This window comes from Neolamprologus brichardi, chromosome 20, assembly GCF_056152115.1.
Source record: "Neolamprologus brichardi isolate AB-2024 chromosome 20, ASM5615211v1, whole genome shotgun sequence".
NCBI lineage: Eukaryota > Metazoa > Chordata > Actinopteri > Cichliformes > Cichlidae > Neolamprologus > Neolamprologus brichardi.
The window spans coordinates 17,767,047-17,783,860 of NC_142123.1; the positions used below are offsets into that span (position 1 = coordinate 17,767,047).

The 16,814-nt window shown below is 41.8% G+C and overlaps 1 protein-coding gene across 4 annotated transcripts in view; it reads right to left on the reverse strand.

Annotated features, from left to right (window-relative positions):
- Positions 1-343: 343 nt before the first annotated feature.
- myt1a (myelin transcription factor 1a) overlaps positions 344-16,814 on the reverse strand; it is a 54,173-nt gene continuing 37,702 nt past the window's right edge. For 3 of the 4 annotated variants that reach the window (XM_087833597.1, XM_087833595.1, XM_087833596.1), the window contains exons 15-22: positions 15,871-15,939; positions 15,552-15,614; positions 15,052-15,135; positions 14,076-14,297; positions 7,924-8,015; positions 7,521-7,624; positions 1,853-1,996; positions 344-1,434 (exon numbers count right to left, since the gene is read on the reverse strand). In XM_087833597.1, the coding sequence (XP_087689723.1) occupies positions 1,294-1,434; positions 1,853-1,996; positions 7,521-7,624; positions 7,924-8,015; positions 14,076-14,297; positions 15,052-15,135; positions 15,552-15,614; positions 15,871-15,939 (919 nt within the window). In that variant the 3' untranslated portion in view covers positions 344-1,293. The remainder of the gene's footprint in view (positions 1,435-1,852; positions 1,997-7,520; positions 7,625-7,923; positions 8,016-14,075; positions 14,298-15,051; positions 15,136-15,551; positions 15,615-15,870; positions 15,940-16,814) is intronic. The other variant, XM_087833598.1, reaches the window with a different exon arrangement.

Genomic DNA, 16,814 nt, shown 5'->3' on the forward strand with positions numbered 1-16,814 from the left:
GATCAATAGGGGATCCATGTCTTTCTTGGGGTACACTTCCATGGAGCTTAAATCTGAGACTCTCCACCATTTGACCTTAGAACTGAAGAAGCTTCTTGGATGAGAGCTGAAACATCTTCAAGCAAGTAAAAAGTCCAGACGCTTTTCTTTCAAAGTTCCTTAGACTACAATGACCAGGATGACTGAGAACCTTCACAGACATATACTAGAATTACACAAAACCTTGACCACAGAGTCAGTTCTAACACTGATTGTGGTTTTCCAGAACCTTTAAGAGGTTTTAGCAGTAAAAGACTGTTTTACTGCTAAAAGACCTGGAAGCATACACTCAGTCCAGTCCATATTCATTTTGGGTTGACCTTTATTTCAAGAGCAAACATAAAGACTAATCCATACACAGCCATCATTAACACATAGACAGTACAAAATAAATATTCACCATCACTTTGTTCATCATTACCAGATAAATACTGAAATATGTGCAGCTCAATTTTCCCAGTGTATTGCAATGTACTCAAAATAGCTTGTGGAAAAAAGAAAACTCATATAAACAGAAGCACAAAAGATTTTTTAGAAAATTATTAAAAAACTTTCTGTTACAAAATATTTGCACTTAAAAAGATCCCAGTGTTTTAAATAAATAATAAGATATATAAAACAATTCATAGTTGATATCTTAAAATATTTCCTCTTTGTTAAGCGGTGCAGAGGAAATGACTCCCTTCTCTTAGTTTCCGGTTAAAATCTTCTCAGGTAGCACTTTGAAATAAAATAAAATCAATAATGAATAATAGTCAACATAAAAATATTACCGCAGACATGAATAAATAAGTTATTAAACCAACATTTGCAGTCGACTTAAATAGATACACAGCAATAGTAACAATGAATCTACAAACTAGTCCTGGAAGTGCAACATCACTATGCTCATATAGAATACTATCAACATTACTGAGTGGAGATGGGAAATGTTCACTAACTAAGAATCTGCTCAGCTCAGGCGGGATACTGCACTCCTTTGTTCTGTACTCTCTGTGCCTGTCTGTGTATACCTTGAAGTGCCGTTGCTTATGGCAACAGTTTGCTTTCAGTGTGCCTTGACACACTTTATATCCACACATCTGTTCACGCTCACACCTTTATAAAGCAACATGCAAACAGGAAACAAATGCAAAGAACAGAGGACAAAACTCCAATGAGAAAAACTCATGACACAGAGTATCTAAAGGGTTTGGAAAAAAAGATTGGTGGCGTCACCGTGATGCCCTGCCACCTGTTGTCCTCCAGTTTCTCTTACACCTCGATGCCCTTTACTGCCTGATTGATGGACTCTAGCAGAGCCCGGTTCTCGGGGTTCTGGTAGCAGTCTTTGTTGGTAAACATGTGGGTCAGGGTGTCCACATAGCTGTCAAAGTTCTGCTCTGATAGTGGCTCCTGCCAAAGACACGCACGTCAAGAGAATAAAAAGGTGTAACACCCAAAACAGTGCTAGTACACAATACTACTCACATGTTTTATCTCTTAAATGTATGCTATCATTAGTTTTCTTTGAGAGAGACACTTGCATGGGGTTTAAGTTATCAGCTGCTTTAGGCTGACTGTTCTATTGTACTGAAGCTATGCTGTAAAAAACATTCATCGCACAGGGTTGCTTACTGACAAACATTTGATTTGGGTAAAAATGCTAATTTGGAAAAAATGAAAGAAAGGCTATTTGATCTTACTCTATAAATCTTTTTAGACTAAAGTCTTCAAGGGGTTGAACCCAAGTTGAATTTCAAGTGAAATGTTTAAAGCTGCTGAAATGAGGAAGATGCTCAGGTCTTTTTTCTTAAAAAGCAGCAATGCTTACCATGGTAGGCAGGCTGATGTTGGCTAGGCTCCGGATCAAAGCCTGACTAAGGCCAGATAGCTCCAGGAACAAGGCCTCATTCCTTTCTTCTATCTGTTTATTCTCCTCCTCCATGCTCTTCAGGTTCTTCTCCATAGAAGAAATCTAAAGCAGAGAAGGACGCAACACATTTCTGAAGTAGCACCACCAACAGCTCGACAACTACAAACCCAATTCCAAAACTACTGGGATGCTTGTAAAATAGAAATGAAAACAGAATGTAATGACTGGCAGATCTCATAAACCCATATGTTATTCACAGCATATTCATAGCTTCTTTGTTGGTTGAACGGATGGAAATGTGTTTACAGACAGTGAAACTGGGTCCGCTGCCATAGACCGGCAAGCCTGGAAGTCATTCTTGCGAATGCCTGTTTTGTGGGTGCCAGGAAAAGTGGTGTTCAAAGACATTTTTCTGGTGCTCAGTGTGAGCTGTGACGGCGTTTAAAGCGCAGTTTTCTTGAAATTATGCAAGGACATCCCCATGGTTCTCTCATCCAATTATTTTCAGCTCCTGTCACCCAATCAAAGAAGAAGTAGTGCAAACAACACAAATTCATCACCTGCTAAGTGACTGCTTATGTTTATCTGTTCTGTACCAGTCCTTGTCACAGTTTTTACTTGTATACTAATCCCACTATGCATTTTGATGTCTTTAAAGCATAATCAAGCAAACAAATGACAGAATGCTTTGGTGACCTTAACTTTTATCAAAGTACAGTTTTGCTCCATTTAAAGTAATGCCACTGTATAATAACCCCCAATTTTAATATTATTAACAGCGCCTCAAGAATATTTTTGCCCTTTCAACATGCATGTGTAAAAACCTGATATGCAGTTTGGAATTAGACCTTTATGTATATATATGTACTCACATGTTAACTAAACAAAAGAGATGGAATTTAGAGAGGCCATGTGTTTGTTTGGACGTTTTCTGAACTATGATGTCAATAAGTAATTTAAAGAACAGAAAATGGGGTGGCTGTAGCTCAGGAGGGAGAGCAGGCCATCTGCTGATCGGAAGTTTGGTGTTTTGATCCCTGGCTGCCCTTACTCTGCACGCCAAATATCCTTGGGCAAGATATCAACCCCAAGTTGCTCTAATTAAAATTGCATTCATCAGAGCGAGAATGTGTGTGAATGGTAGTTAGTAAGCATGCTTGTGTAAATAGGTGTGAATGGGTGAATGTGTCATGTTGTATAAAGCGCTTTGAGTACTCTGGGAGAGTAGAAAAGGCCAGATAGCTTCTCTTCTCTTTGGCTCTCAGCGAAGGCGGTCACACTTTTCTCCTCTCCTCCTTACCCTTATCTTCCCTGCTTAGCCTCTGTGTCCTTGTCTTGTCTCATGTGCATTACTTTCCCTGGAACAGTCTCTCACTGTCGATCTCTAAAACCTAAAAGAGAATTATGGATTTGATCAACTGGTCTCTGAATGCTATTGACACCCTTTTCTCAACGAGAAGTCTGGGCTTGGGAGAGCCCGAGTGCCCTGGAGGGACTTTCCCTGCCGGATACACGATGGACGGGTGGCAGAACTGGAGAGTCATGTGCCTGGCGGGACTGTCGATCGAGGACGCTGAAGATATCTACCTATTCGGAACCATGATAACAGGGTTCTTGCTGATCGGAGCTGGCTTGGCCCTGACTTATCGGAGAATTGAGAGAGCGGAACCGGCTGTTCAAACCCCCCCAAGGCTGCCCGCTGGAATCGAAGCGACGGGACGAGGCGCGACCTCTCACAACGAACGCAGCATGGTTAACACCTTGTAGACGCTTACAACTGCTTTGAAGGCTCAAAACAACACCATTGAGCGTATGGTGGGATACATCAGAGAGGGCCCTGCTCAAGATGAGAACCTTGAGCGAAAGTTGGATCACATCACAGAACGGATCACTGCAGTTGTGAGGTCTCAGAATCAAAAGAATGACAACACCACGGAACAGACGTTTGATACCATCATGGGGAGGCTCGCGGCTCTCCAATGGGAGATCGAGAGACCAGCATCAGAGTGTTAAAGATCAGCTTTGAAAATTCTCCTGAGCTGCTCGCATGAAAGAAAATCAACAAATTCGAGATCATAATGCAGACACCACCACGGCGCCAGCTGCAGGCCCAAGGCTGAAGCCGGACAAACACTCCCTGATAACGACTGTGTGATGACTATTCTTCCCATCCCATGCAAGGCCACCTGGACTGGCTGGAGGACTGTTTACTTAGCCTGATAGGGCGAAGGACACTGTCTCAGCTGAACTATGGACACGCACACACATACACTTACACTGATAAGCACTTTATGTTCAATATATGTATTTTTGTTGTGCCTGAAATGAACAAATAAATGAAAAAAAAAATGAAAAAAAAATAAGCACTCACTCATCCCCCCTCCCTTTCCAAACGCCTTCGATGCTTGTTTCCTGCGAGGGAACACGGCGGGTCTGTGTGCCGCGCTGGAATGGTAGCGCTGTGCAGGGTGGCTGCTGTGTTCGCTTCGTATTACTCCTCACCCCCCACCCAATCCTGTGGCTTGTCATGTCTTTCACAAAGTTGTGCTGTGGACATTTGTGTGTTTTTTTGTTTCCTGTTCTCGTGCTGTCCTACCATGGAAGCACAGCATGAGTAGAGGTCTCTTTTTTTCCTCTTGTACTTTCCCGATGTTGTGTACATTCAGTGTTTTTTTTCTGTAACGCTGGGTCTCCGACTTGTATCCCCATGTAATGTCTGCGTTATGTGTGTAAGGTCGGGGGGGGGGGGGGGGGGGGGGGGATTTGATTGATACAAATCGGCTACAGTGTGTATTATCGTGACAAAAGTATAACACACTCTATGCTCCAATGTGATGTGGTGGAGGAGTACAAATACCTGGACACCCATATACACAACAGAGTGAACTAGTGTAGTATTCAGCTCATTCACCAACATTACTCATAAACCAAAACAGGACAGAAGTAACAACGCAGGCTTTGGTAAATGTACCTCTCGGAAAAAAGAAGTCTTGATAAGGCAAGACATTCCATTGTTTTCCCAATGGTCATATAAGTGAATTCTGCATGGATTCATTAAAAAAAAAAACAAAGCCTTGTCAAGATTTCAAGGTTGGCAGTGTAGTGGACATTAGCAAAACTGTATTTTGATAAAAGTTAAGGTCTCCAAAGCATTCTCTCGCTTGTTTGCTTGATTATGCTTTAAAGACATCAAAATGCATAGTGGGATTAGTATACAAGTAAAAACTGTGACAAGGATTGGCACAGAACAGATAAACATAAGAAATCACTTGGCAGCAAGGTGATGAATTAGGGTGGTCTGCACTTCTTCTTTGACTTTGTGACAGGAGTTGAAAATAATTGGATGAGAGAGCCATGGGAGGGCCCTGCAACCTTCTGCATTTTAAATGGCATCATAGCTGGCACTGAGTACTGGGGAAAAAACATTTTTTCTGTCCCCGAGGGCCCTGAAGTGACTGGCACTGTTTCTGAGCCATGGCACGGGCGCCAGGGCAGGAGTGCTGGGAGTGAGTGCAGCCAGGACACCTGAAGTGGGAGTGTCTGCTGATTGAGGTGGGACAGGTGTTCCGCATCGCTGGGGCTCCGGCACCCTCCCCGGTCCCTGAGGGACATACAGCATCCTCGTAAGGAGTCAAGTCTTTATTGAGTGAGTTGTGACACTTGCACAGAGAAGTGTCTTTGCGTCCACTGCCATAAATGGAGGTCCCGTTTGAGGCTGTTGGCATGGATCACTGGATGCAGTTATCACTTTGTCTTAGTTCTAGTGGTTTATGCAACGTGATACCCAGAAGTAGTGCCACTGCGCACTGCAAAGAGAGTGGTGCAGGTGCTGCTGTTTCAGGTCATTTCAGTCTGTAAAATCCATGATTTGTAAGTTCATTCATGAGATGTGAACATAGTTGGGATCGCTGGTTAGACCCTCTGTTGATTGTAGGCCTCCATGGAATTTTCTCCCTTTGAGTTACTGTTCTGCAGGAAGCTACAGGGCTGCTCAACCTAATCAAATAAAACTGGAAGGAAGGTCTGAGTCCCGCTAAAAATGAGATTCAGTATGTCCTGGACTTGTGAGCAAAGCTGCATACTTTGGGGTGATCATTTTGAGAGAATTTGCACCAGGCCCAGGAGCGGCAGCAGTGCCAGTACAACAGACAGGCTAGACTTTGGCAAATTTTCACCTGGAGATAAAGTGCTTTTTTTGCTACCTTCTTCTCGCTTGAAATTACTCGCCAAGTGGCAAGGACCCTTCATGGTCACACGGCGAGTGGGGGACGTTGACTATAAAGTGATATGGTCGAACAGGGGAGGTGCCACTCAAACTTGTCACCTCAACCTCCTTAAAGCGTGAAGAGAGGCTGAAACTGATTCTCTGGTGAGCCTGGTAAAAGAGAGAGATGAGTTGGAGCCGGAGGTACCAAATTCCACCATTCCCGCCTCCCTCCATTGTGATAACCATCTCACATAGTCCCAGAAAATGGATGTTGCAGCATTGCAACAGTGTTTTGCAGATTGTTCTCCCTGCTGCCTAGCTGTATGACTCTCATAGAGCACCATTTTGAAACGCAGCCTGGCGTGATGGTGCATTTACAGCCCTACAGGTTGCCTGAACATAAGCGACAAATTGTTCAGAAAGAATTGGCTGAAATGCTGAAAATGGGAGTGACAGAACAGTTGCACAGTGCTTGTTGTAGGCCCATAGTTCTGGTTGTGAAGAAAGATGGGTCTATACGGTTCTGTGTCTATTACTGCAAGGGGAACAAAGTGTCATGGCTTGATGCCTACCCCATGTCCTGGGTCGACGAGCTCCTGGACTGCTTAGGCAGGCCAGTGTTATTTTTCATGACACTGGATTTAACCAAGAGGTACTGGCAGATTCCCTTGTCTGCAGAATCCAAGGAAAAGACAGTATTCTCCACTCCATACAGTTTGTACCAATTCATCACACTGCTGTTCGGCTTGTTCAGAGCTCCGGACACAGTACTGTGGTAACACCTGGGCGAACGGAAAGCATTGTGTGTGCCAGAAACATTAAATAAAAACTAACCAAACAGTTACAGAATGCTGTGTGGGTCAGAGTCTTTCACATATAGATGATGACATATTGAAAGATTTGCAATTTTACACAGAGGAACATTATTCTGGAATTGTTTCATAATTGAAAACAGATTTTTGCACAAGGTGACACTCTGTCTCTAAAATGCTCTGATTACACACAGTCATGTTACCAACCTGTGGCCAACTATTCAAATTAAGTGCAAAATGTTCCTCCAGCTGTTTCTTTTCTTTTTTTCCCTTTTTTTTTTTTTTTTTTTAGTAATAATTGCTTTTCCAGCCTTTACATAGTAAAATGTCTCAGCTTAAACATCTGATATGTTTTCTGTGTTTGGGTCTGTAAAATTTGCAGATATTCACATTTTTTTAAATGTTTTACCAGCTCAACTTTTTTAAGAACTTGGACTGTATAAATTATGTTTCCTTGGTTGTTATGGAGTTGAATGTTTTACCAGTGTTGGTAGCTGCATAGGAAGACTGACCAATACACCATATCTGGGTGTAATGTCACATGGCAATATCTGGAATAGAACATGGGGTCCTGCTGGCTGTGCAGTGACTGAAAAGCTGCACTCACCTGAGTATGCAGGTTTATCATGTCGGCCTCCATCTCTGAGTTGGACTCATTCAGCTCGTTGATTTCCTTATTGAGCTGCTTGATATCTTCATCATTGTCCAGCACTGAGCAAGATCAGAAATTCACTATTAGCAAAATGAATATGAAGACAACTAATAGTCCTGCTTTGGTAGCCTGTTATTTGGATTACACTCAGCATTTAAACTATCTGATTGTAATCTGATTGTTGGGGTTTTCTCTCTGTTATAGTAGTGGTTTTACAATATAAAGTACCTTGGGGCAACTGTTGTTTTGCTTTAGTGCTATATAAATAAAATGTAACTCTCATTGTGAAGTATAGGAGCAAAAACAAATGTAACACAGGCATAATTTTGAGCAGAGAGGAAACATCACGGTTTCTTACCATCACTGGCTCTGAACTTTGCAGTGATATACTCATCTCCAGGGAACTTGGCTCTTTTCTTGTTGGCTGATGCTCTGGGACAACCTGACAGACTGAGAGAAGCAGCTGATGAGGATCAAGAGCTCTTACATTCTCACACAAGGCTGAAATAGTGGACACATGGATGAGAAGGGACACACACACACACACACACACACACACACACACACACAGACACACACACACGCACGTCTTGAGCAACCCCTCATTTTTTCAGATTTTGCCAGGAAAATGGAAAATAGGTTTTTATTTAAGTGTACAAACATACATGAAAATACAGCAAAAATAGAATTTGTACATTTCAAATTAGCTTTATTGTAAATATTTTGCATGGCCACCTTTATTATTTGTCAAAGAGCAATTCAAAAAACCCTCATGGAACTGAGTTCTTGGGGCTGGTTAACCTTAAATTGTGGCCCACCATTGGATCCAGCCCTGGGTCCATGGGGCCTGTTCGGGCATAGCACACAAAAATAACATAGTTTTGCCGCCCTGTGGATCCACCACCCATGGGTGCAAGCACTGTGATTGGGTGCAATGTTTCTCTATAGAGACTTCAGTGCCCACGATGAAGTCTCGTTGGAGTTACCTGGTGAGGGATGATTGAGAGGGACTCTCAATCATCCCTCTCAAGATTGAGAGAAACAGCTTGCTTGATCTAATCCAGTGGTGTTTTGTTATTGGAAATCTGTGCTAGGCATGGGTTGGTGAAAACAAAAGCCATGTTCAAGCATAATATTGAACTCGTTACCAGAGCACCTTAGGTTAATGATGGACATTGTTATTAGATTATCTGATATGAAGCCATATATCAAATCAAAAAATTGTATGTATACATACACACACACACACACACACACACACACACACACATATATATATATATATATATATATATATACATTGTTCACTCAGCTGAAAAGGTGAACTGAGTTTTGTAATATGTTCACCACATCAAAGTAAACTGAGTCAGATGGTGGCCAAGACCGCTGGACAGACCTGGAAAACCCAAACAAGTAGTGATGATAAACTGAGTGGCTGATAGAGGCCCATGTCTGTCGAATCTTTAACTCCCACATCTGAAAGGATTTCTTTTGCATCCCAGGGGAGGGTGAGGTAAATAAAGTCATAATGGGCCATGTTCAGGACCAATTCGGAGGCATCCAGCTCATCTGTACCTGTCACGGCAGTGGGACCAGGGGTGTTCTGAAGCAGTAGAGCAGTATCAGAGCACCAAAAGGGCTGTGGCTTTGGCAATTGTAGAATCATGGGTGTGAGCACTATGTTTGGATGAGATTCACCCTCGCATCTCAACATTGACACTGACATTGTGGGGCTGTCAAATTTAACAAACAAATGTAACAAATCTAAGCATGTTTTCAGCAGGTGTTGGATTCAACCCCTTGTCCCTAACGTTCTTGATTTATATCGACAGGATTGCAAGGCATTTCCAGGTTGAGAAGGGTGTGGAAGAGAAGAGTGCAATCTTCAGCATGCACTGGCGCAGTTTACAACAGAGTAGGAAATGTCTGGGATGAGAGTCAGCACACCCAAGAGTCTGAGGCCATGGTTCTTTGCCAGAAAAAGAGTGGAATGGTCTCTCTGGGTCGGAGGCGAGAGGCTTCCTTAATCAAGGGAGTTCAAGTGTCTTTTTATTCATGAGTAATGAGTAACGGAGTACAGGTTGGACTGACAGATTGGTGTGGCATCAGCTGTAATGTGAGCATTGTATTGGATTGCCATAGTGAAGAGGGAGCTGAGCTGAAAGGCAAAGCATTCAATTTACCAGTCCCTCTACATCACAACCCTTACCGTTGGTTATGAAATCTGGGTAATGGCTGTTTGCAAGAGTTTCCTCTGTAGGATGGCTGGGTTCGGCTTTAGACAAAGGTTAGGGAGCTCAGACATCCAGAAAGATTTCAGAAGAAAGCTGTTTCTGTGTGTGAAAAAGAGCCTGGGCACCTCCTTTTGGAAATGTTCCAGGCACACCTAACTTGGAAGAGACCAGATCTCCAACCCTACTGGCTGAAATGTACCACCAAACCATGACAGAGCTCCAGTTTTGTTTTTTGTTTTTTTAAATACAACTCCCTGTAAACAACTACTATTATATATTTCACCTGACCTTTTCTGAACATTTTTTTTATAATTCCAAATTTGAACTCATTACTTCATAAGACCTACTGCCTCTGATTGCCTCACCTTGAAGCAACAACTGTTGCCTCAAGGTGCTTTATATTGTAAGGTAGCCCCTACAATAATACAACAGAGAAAACCCCAACAATCATCTATGAGCAAGAGCTTTGGCCTAATCTTCAAAGTAGAGATAGTGTCTCTCCTGAATTGAAATTGAAAGCTGGTTCCACAGAAGAGAGGCCTGAAAACTGACAGGAGGTTCTGCCTCTGATTTTACTTTTAAATACTCTAGGAACAACAAGTAAGCCTGCAGTGCAACAGCAAAGTGCTCTAAATGGGGTGATATGGTACTACAAGGTCATTAAGATAAGATGGGGCCTGATTATTTAAGACCTTGTATGTGAGGAGCCAATGAAGAGGAGCCAATATAGGATAAATCTGCTCTCTCTTTCTAGTCACTGTCAGTACTCTTGCTGCAGCATTTTGGATTAGCTGAAGGCTTTTCAGGGAGTTTTTAGGACATCTTGATAATAATGAATTACAGTAGTCCAGCCTGGAAGTAAAACATGCATGAATTAGTTTTTCAGCATCACTCTGAGACAGGATATTTCCAATTTTAGAGATATAGTACAAATAAAGCAGTCCTACATATTTGTTTAATATGGGTATGGAAGGACATATCCTGGTCAAAAATGACTCCAAGGTTGCTCACAGTGTTACTGGAGGCCAAGGTAATGCCATCCACAGCAAGAATCTGGTTAGATACAGTATTTCTAAGATTTTAGGGCTGAATAAAATAACCTCAGTTTCATCTGAATTTAGAAGCAGAAAATTAGAGGCCATCCAGGTCTTTATGTCTTTAAGACATTCCTGCAGTTTAAATAATTGGTGTGTGTTATGGATCGATAGATAAAGTTGGGTGTTATCTGCATAGCGTATGTATGTATTAATAGCTCTAACCTTAATCCTACTATTGATCTTGTTTTTAATGTGTCTCTCTTACTTTTTGGATCTTACTGTGACTCTATCCTGGGCATAGATATATTTGGCTGTGACTGACCTTGCTTCTTCATGATGGTCCCCATTGGCCTGTTGGGTACCTATGTACTTGGAGCTGTGCTACACGTATGCTATCGCACCTTCTGTGAACTTCATCCCTTTGGTTTGGATCACCTACAGTTAACTGATGTCTTGCTCACTCCTGGTGTATAGTTTCATGACATCCATGTACAGGAGTGGCTGAGGGTTATTCCACTCATTTCACTCCTGAAACGATATCTGTATCCGCTCTTAATGAACTGGCTTAGAAGGTTGAGGTCTATCCAGGCTACGTCCACACATAGATGGTTCTTCTTTTTTGTTTAAACGCAGCTTTTTCTATGTGTTTGGACCTTTTGTCCACACGTAAACAGCATTTTGGATCACTGAAAACTGAGATTTTTAAAAACTCCTGTCAGGGTGGAGATTTTTTGCATTTACATGTGGACGAGGAAAACTGAGATTTAGTCACGCAATGTCAAAGGTATGCGCCACGTTATTGTTTACATGAGATGAATTTCAACAATGGTGGATATAGACAAAATACTGTTGCTGTTAATCTTACAATCTACAGTTTTTACACGCTTACATATCAAAACACAGTTACTGTTCCTCCATTTACAAAGACAGAGGCGTCAGAGTGAACTTTGGACGTGGCTTCTACATTCAGCACAGACACTCTCACAACCCAAATCCTGATGCCAACGCTGTCATTGGGTTTGAATACATAATTAAATTATGTATTCGGCATGGATTTTGTCCATTTCTAAGTTTTGAGTCTACACCAGCCATATTTCACAGCACTGTGACTTATGATTATGAATCACTCAGACTAATGTAAAATTTTCAGTTTCTTTCTTAATTGAATAAACTCTGGCCAAGAGAGCCAGTGAGACAAAATTCAAAATACTGTCTTTACTTATTAACATTTGAAATGATACAGAAGCTTGAAAAGTAACACAAAATTAGCTGTGTTTCCAGAAAAAACACAAAAATCTTTCAGAAGTACTTAAGGTTTTGTGAGGGCAAAAAACCCTGTTTACCGTGTTTAAGCTTCTAGACTTCTGATTGGCCAACATTTCTATACGGTTAGGATTTGCCATGTTCTTGACAGCGTTTGACTTTGTTTTTTGCATTTACATGTAGATGGAGATTTTTCAAAACTGCATGTGTGGATGGGATTTAAAGTAAAAAAAAGAAAACGGAAAATCTCTGTTTCAAAAATACGCGCGTAGGTGTGGACGTAGCCCCAGAAGAGCAATGGACATCTTGGTATTTTCAATTGAATTAAATTTTAATCATACAGTGCTAAATCATAACAACCGTTACCTCAAGATTCTTTGTATTAATGTAGTCTTTACCTTACAATGTAGAGTAAAGCAGAGAAAACCCAAACAATCAGAAGCCCACGATGAGCAAGCACTTGAAAACAGTGGAAAGGAAAAACTCCTCTCTACAGGAAGAAACCTATAGATCAGTTGTGGGTGGTGGGAGGGAGTCGTAGGCTTTCTTGTAGTCAATGCAGGTGGTGCTCAGGTTAGTCTGCCTGGTCTTAGGGTCCTGGTGTACTGCTCTGTTTAACAGAAGCTGGTCATTTGATCCTCTGGTGTTGTTTTCAATGCCCAGTGCTCATGTAATGATTCATGTGCTTATTCAGCTTGGTTGCTATGATACTTGAGAGGAGCTACCATGTTGTGAAAAAGCAGGCAGTTGGCCAGTAGTTCAACAGTGTTATACCCTTGTGGAGCTCCTTCATGATCGCTATTGCTCTGCCCTGTGTTAGTCAGTCCAGATGAGTACCTGCTTTTAGTTGTGCTGTTTAGTTTAGTTGTGCCACCAGGCAATCATTGAATGAATGTCTTTAGCCTTTCTTCAGCTAGTAGGCATTGTTAGGACCTGGTGCTCTCCAGCTCTTCTTTCTGGAGTTTTTGGATGCTGGCCTTTGTCAAGGTGACTGATTCTTGTTCTGGGAGGTTGCTTTGGTCTGCTCTTAGTCCATGATATTGATATTGTGTGACACCTTTCTTATACATATTCCTCCAGTACTGCTCAGTCACAGCTCTTTGTGGGTCTGATCTTGTACTACTGTTTCTTTGCAGTGGGAGTACACCTTTTCTGTGATGCATCTCCTCAGCCTAGTGGCCAAAGCTGTGAGCCTTTTTTTGATGGTTTCAAGAACTTTATTTATAGATATATTGTTGTATTGCTTATTTGTCCAGGACCTGTCTCTTACGATGCCCTTTGCACCTCTGTTAGCCGACTAACATCCTTCTAGTCTTCCCTGAGTTTGCTTTCTGGCCTTCTTCTTAATGGGGGGCTTTTTCTACATGCATTTTTAATCTTATATCCAAGTGTGGCAGTGGCATATATGAGCTTACTGGTGTCTGTGATGCCGGTATTAGAGATGGTGAGCAGAGTTCTGTTCTCTGTGAGGATCTCCTCGGATGAGACTCAGGGAGCCGGGAGAGTTGTGTCTTGGTTGTGTGGCTACATTAAGTCTGCCCACAGTCTTCATCCCCAGCTCAGTAGATGCATCATCTACAGTTACACTGCTCTCTGCCTGAGTTAGCTCATCATATTTATATGGTCAACTGTTGTTCCCATTGTGCTGTAGCCTCGGGATCTCGCAGCTTTGATGGTTGCCTCCGCTTATTGATGTTCTTGCACTGAGCTACCGTCTGACTATCTTCTGACTTTCATTCCTCTTCTCTCCAGAGCATACCTCCACCTTCTTCCTACGGTCACTACAGATCACATCAAATGTTACTCTGCTAACAACATGTTCCACAGAGACTCCTGCTTCAGCTCATCTGTCAGCCTGTCCAAGTACAGAAATCTGCTGTGTATATATATATATATATATATATATATATATAAACCAAAATAAATCAGAAGTTTGGTTAAAACCACTATCAATGATGCACTGATATTCAGGGTACCTGCGATGTGTCAAGAAGCTGCCGTTAGCATGACCAGAACCGTCACAGCCTGGTGTTGGGCAAGATGGGCCCTCGGTCTTGAAGGCCTTCCAAGAGAAGGGTGTGCCATTTAGAAGACCTTCCTTCTGCCGGCGTGCTGCTAGTGGACATCCATAAGCACTGCGATGAGTGGCGTACTTCCCACTGATGTGGCCCAGGCTATCACAGCCAGGAACAGGACATCTGTAGCCGGGCAGAAAACACTGTCAGGCTAGTTTGGCTTAGGTTAACACAAGACATTTTAAATTTGGTACATGAATTTAGACAATGGCCTCTGAATGGGTTAAAGTAGACAAATGTGTCATTTATCCCATTTGTCCCATCATTGAAATCCTTTCCATTTTTCTACAGGAAAGAATAGAGGCATAGTTTTAAAATAAGTAAGATATTATCCTCTTCACAGGGTCAGTGTGCTGTCCTGTGACAGCCCTGAAGGTGGTGTAAGAACTAAAACTCCATCATTCATCTGAATCTGGAGGAGCTTCTTCCCCCAGGCTATTCGGGCCCTGAACCAGGTGTAGGACTGGACTCTCCCACACATCACATCACATCACCACACGCACCACCACACATTTCCTATAATCCTATAATTCCTATAATTTATAATCTTTATAATCTCTTTCTGCTATTTGCACATTTTTTACTGTAAATTTCTAAGTTAATTTGTAAATTTTGTAGTAACCTGTAAATTGTAAATACTGTAAAACTTTTTTTCTGTCATTTAATGGTCGGGCATTGTACAGCTACAAGCATTTCACCCCATGTCATACTGTGTATGGTTGTGTGTGTGTGACAAATAAAATTTGAATTTGAATTTGAATCATCATAATTCATCTTCTGATACTTAATATCTATAATACATTTCTTTTGAGCCAAAGTAAACCAAATTATAATCTAACAAACACACACACGGTGCTAATGAGCTATTGTTGCAAACCTGAGCAGCTCAGAATCTTCTTTGTCATCCTTGGTAGGGGTTGATTTGACTCCACTTTTCTTGGCTCGGGGGCATCCAGACAAACTGGCACAGAGGAAGAAAGTGGACCACACAGAAAAGACAAAGCTTTGCTTAAACATAGGCTAAATAAAATTCTTTAAAAGAATGATCTCAAAAAGTAAAAATGTCATTTGTATATTTTGAAACATGTAAGCTAATATAGGTGAAACTGATTCTGTTTAATGCGCATTTTAACAGTTTACAAGGACTCAGTACATTTACAGTGAGTTTATGTGAACATTATATTCTGTTAGCTTAATGTTTGTCATTCAATGTCAGCTTCTGTCTTAGTGAGACTGGTGGACTGTGTAAGCAGTAGGGACCAAGAAAATAAGTCTACACACAGAGTTTTTTTTTATTATTGCCAAAGTGTGACATAAATACACTGAGTAACTGATGTAGTCTGTAACGAATATGTGATTAGGGAGGCAAACTCTCACCTGCGATGTGAAGCATAGTTTCCAGTGATGTGGCCTGATCCATCACAACCTGGAGTTGGACACCTGAGACAAACACACACACACACGCACGCACACGCACACACGTGCACTTATTCAATTTGCAAATTTAAATTATTAGCACATTGCTGGCAAAAATGATTTTTTTCCACCAGATTACTTAGAATCAATGTTTTTTTTGTTTCCAATTTTTGATATATTGTATTATATCAAAAATATTAGTATTTTATATTAGTTTAAAAAGGAGAGCAAGGACAGAGCTGTAGCTGTGGAGGTGAGAGACGGGAGAAAGCACACATACTTTAGTTCTGCTGTGTGGGCAGCCATGAGGGTCCGAAGTGATTTATCAGCAAGAGGACAGCCTGACAGACTGAAAGATAGGTTAGAGAGAGAATGTCAGAACACCAGACAGATCAGAATGTCTGAGTATGAGTGAAGGAAAGAGCCAGAACCTGAACTAGACTGCAGAGCCAGGACAGAATTGAGCAGGATACACAGCAAGGACAGAAATGGTATTATTTTAAATTCAAGTAGTGTCATTGTTAGCTTCCCCTAAATATGTTCTTTGGCATAACCAGAGTCATCTACTCTGAATGGTGTGAGTTGTAAATGTAACAGTCTACTGTTTGCTGAAACATCTGAAAGGTCTCGTTTGTTCAAATGAAGAGAGAATGAAGGTAAATCCTCAAAAGTTTCACTGCGTATCCTCTACATATAGTAACCATGTATTAGTTTTCAAAGGAGCTTGCAAAGAAAAGCGTCTGGACTTCTTTAAGTTGCTTGAAGACATTTCACCTCTCATCCGAGAAGCTTCTTCAGTTCTAAGGTCAAATGGTGGGGAGTCCCAGATTTAAACCTAGTGGGAGTATCCCCCCGCAGAGGGACAAAAGGACCCCCTGATGATCTTCTAATCGCCTGAGCCAAGGTGTGAAAATGGGTGTGGGTCCCAATCAGCCAGGGTTTTGGGTGAGCTCATTGTGAAACCTGGCCCCACCTTATCATGCGAATTGCTGAGGTCAGATGGCCCGGGATGTGAGTGGGCATTAAGGCGTCTGGGGAGGGAACTCAAAACTGGATTATAGATGGCAGACAGTTGGTGTCGTAAACCACTGCCTCTGTTCAAAGATGGTCGCTCACAGTGGAACTTAGAACTGAAGAAGCTTCTCGGATGAGAGGTGAAACGTCTTCAAGCAACTTAAAGAAGCCCAGACGCTTTTCTTTGCAAGCTCCTTTGACTACGATGAC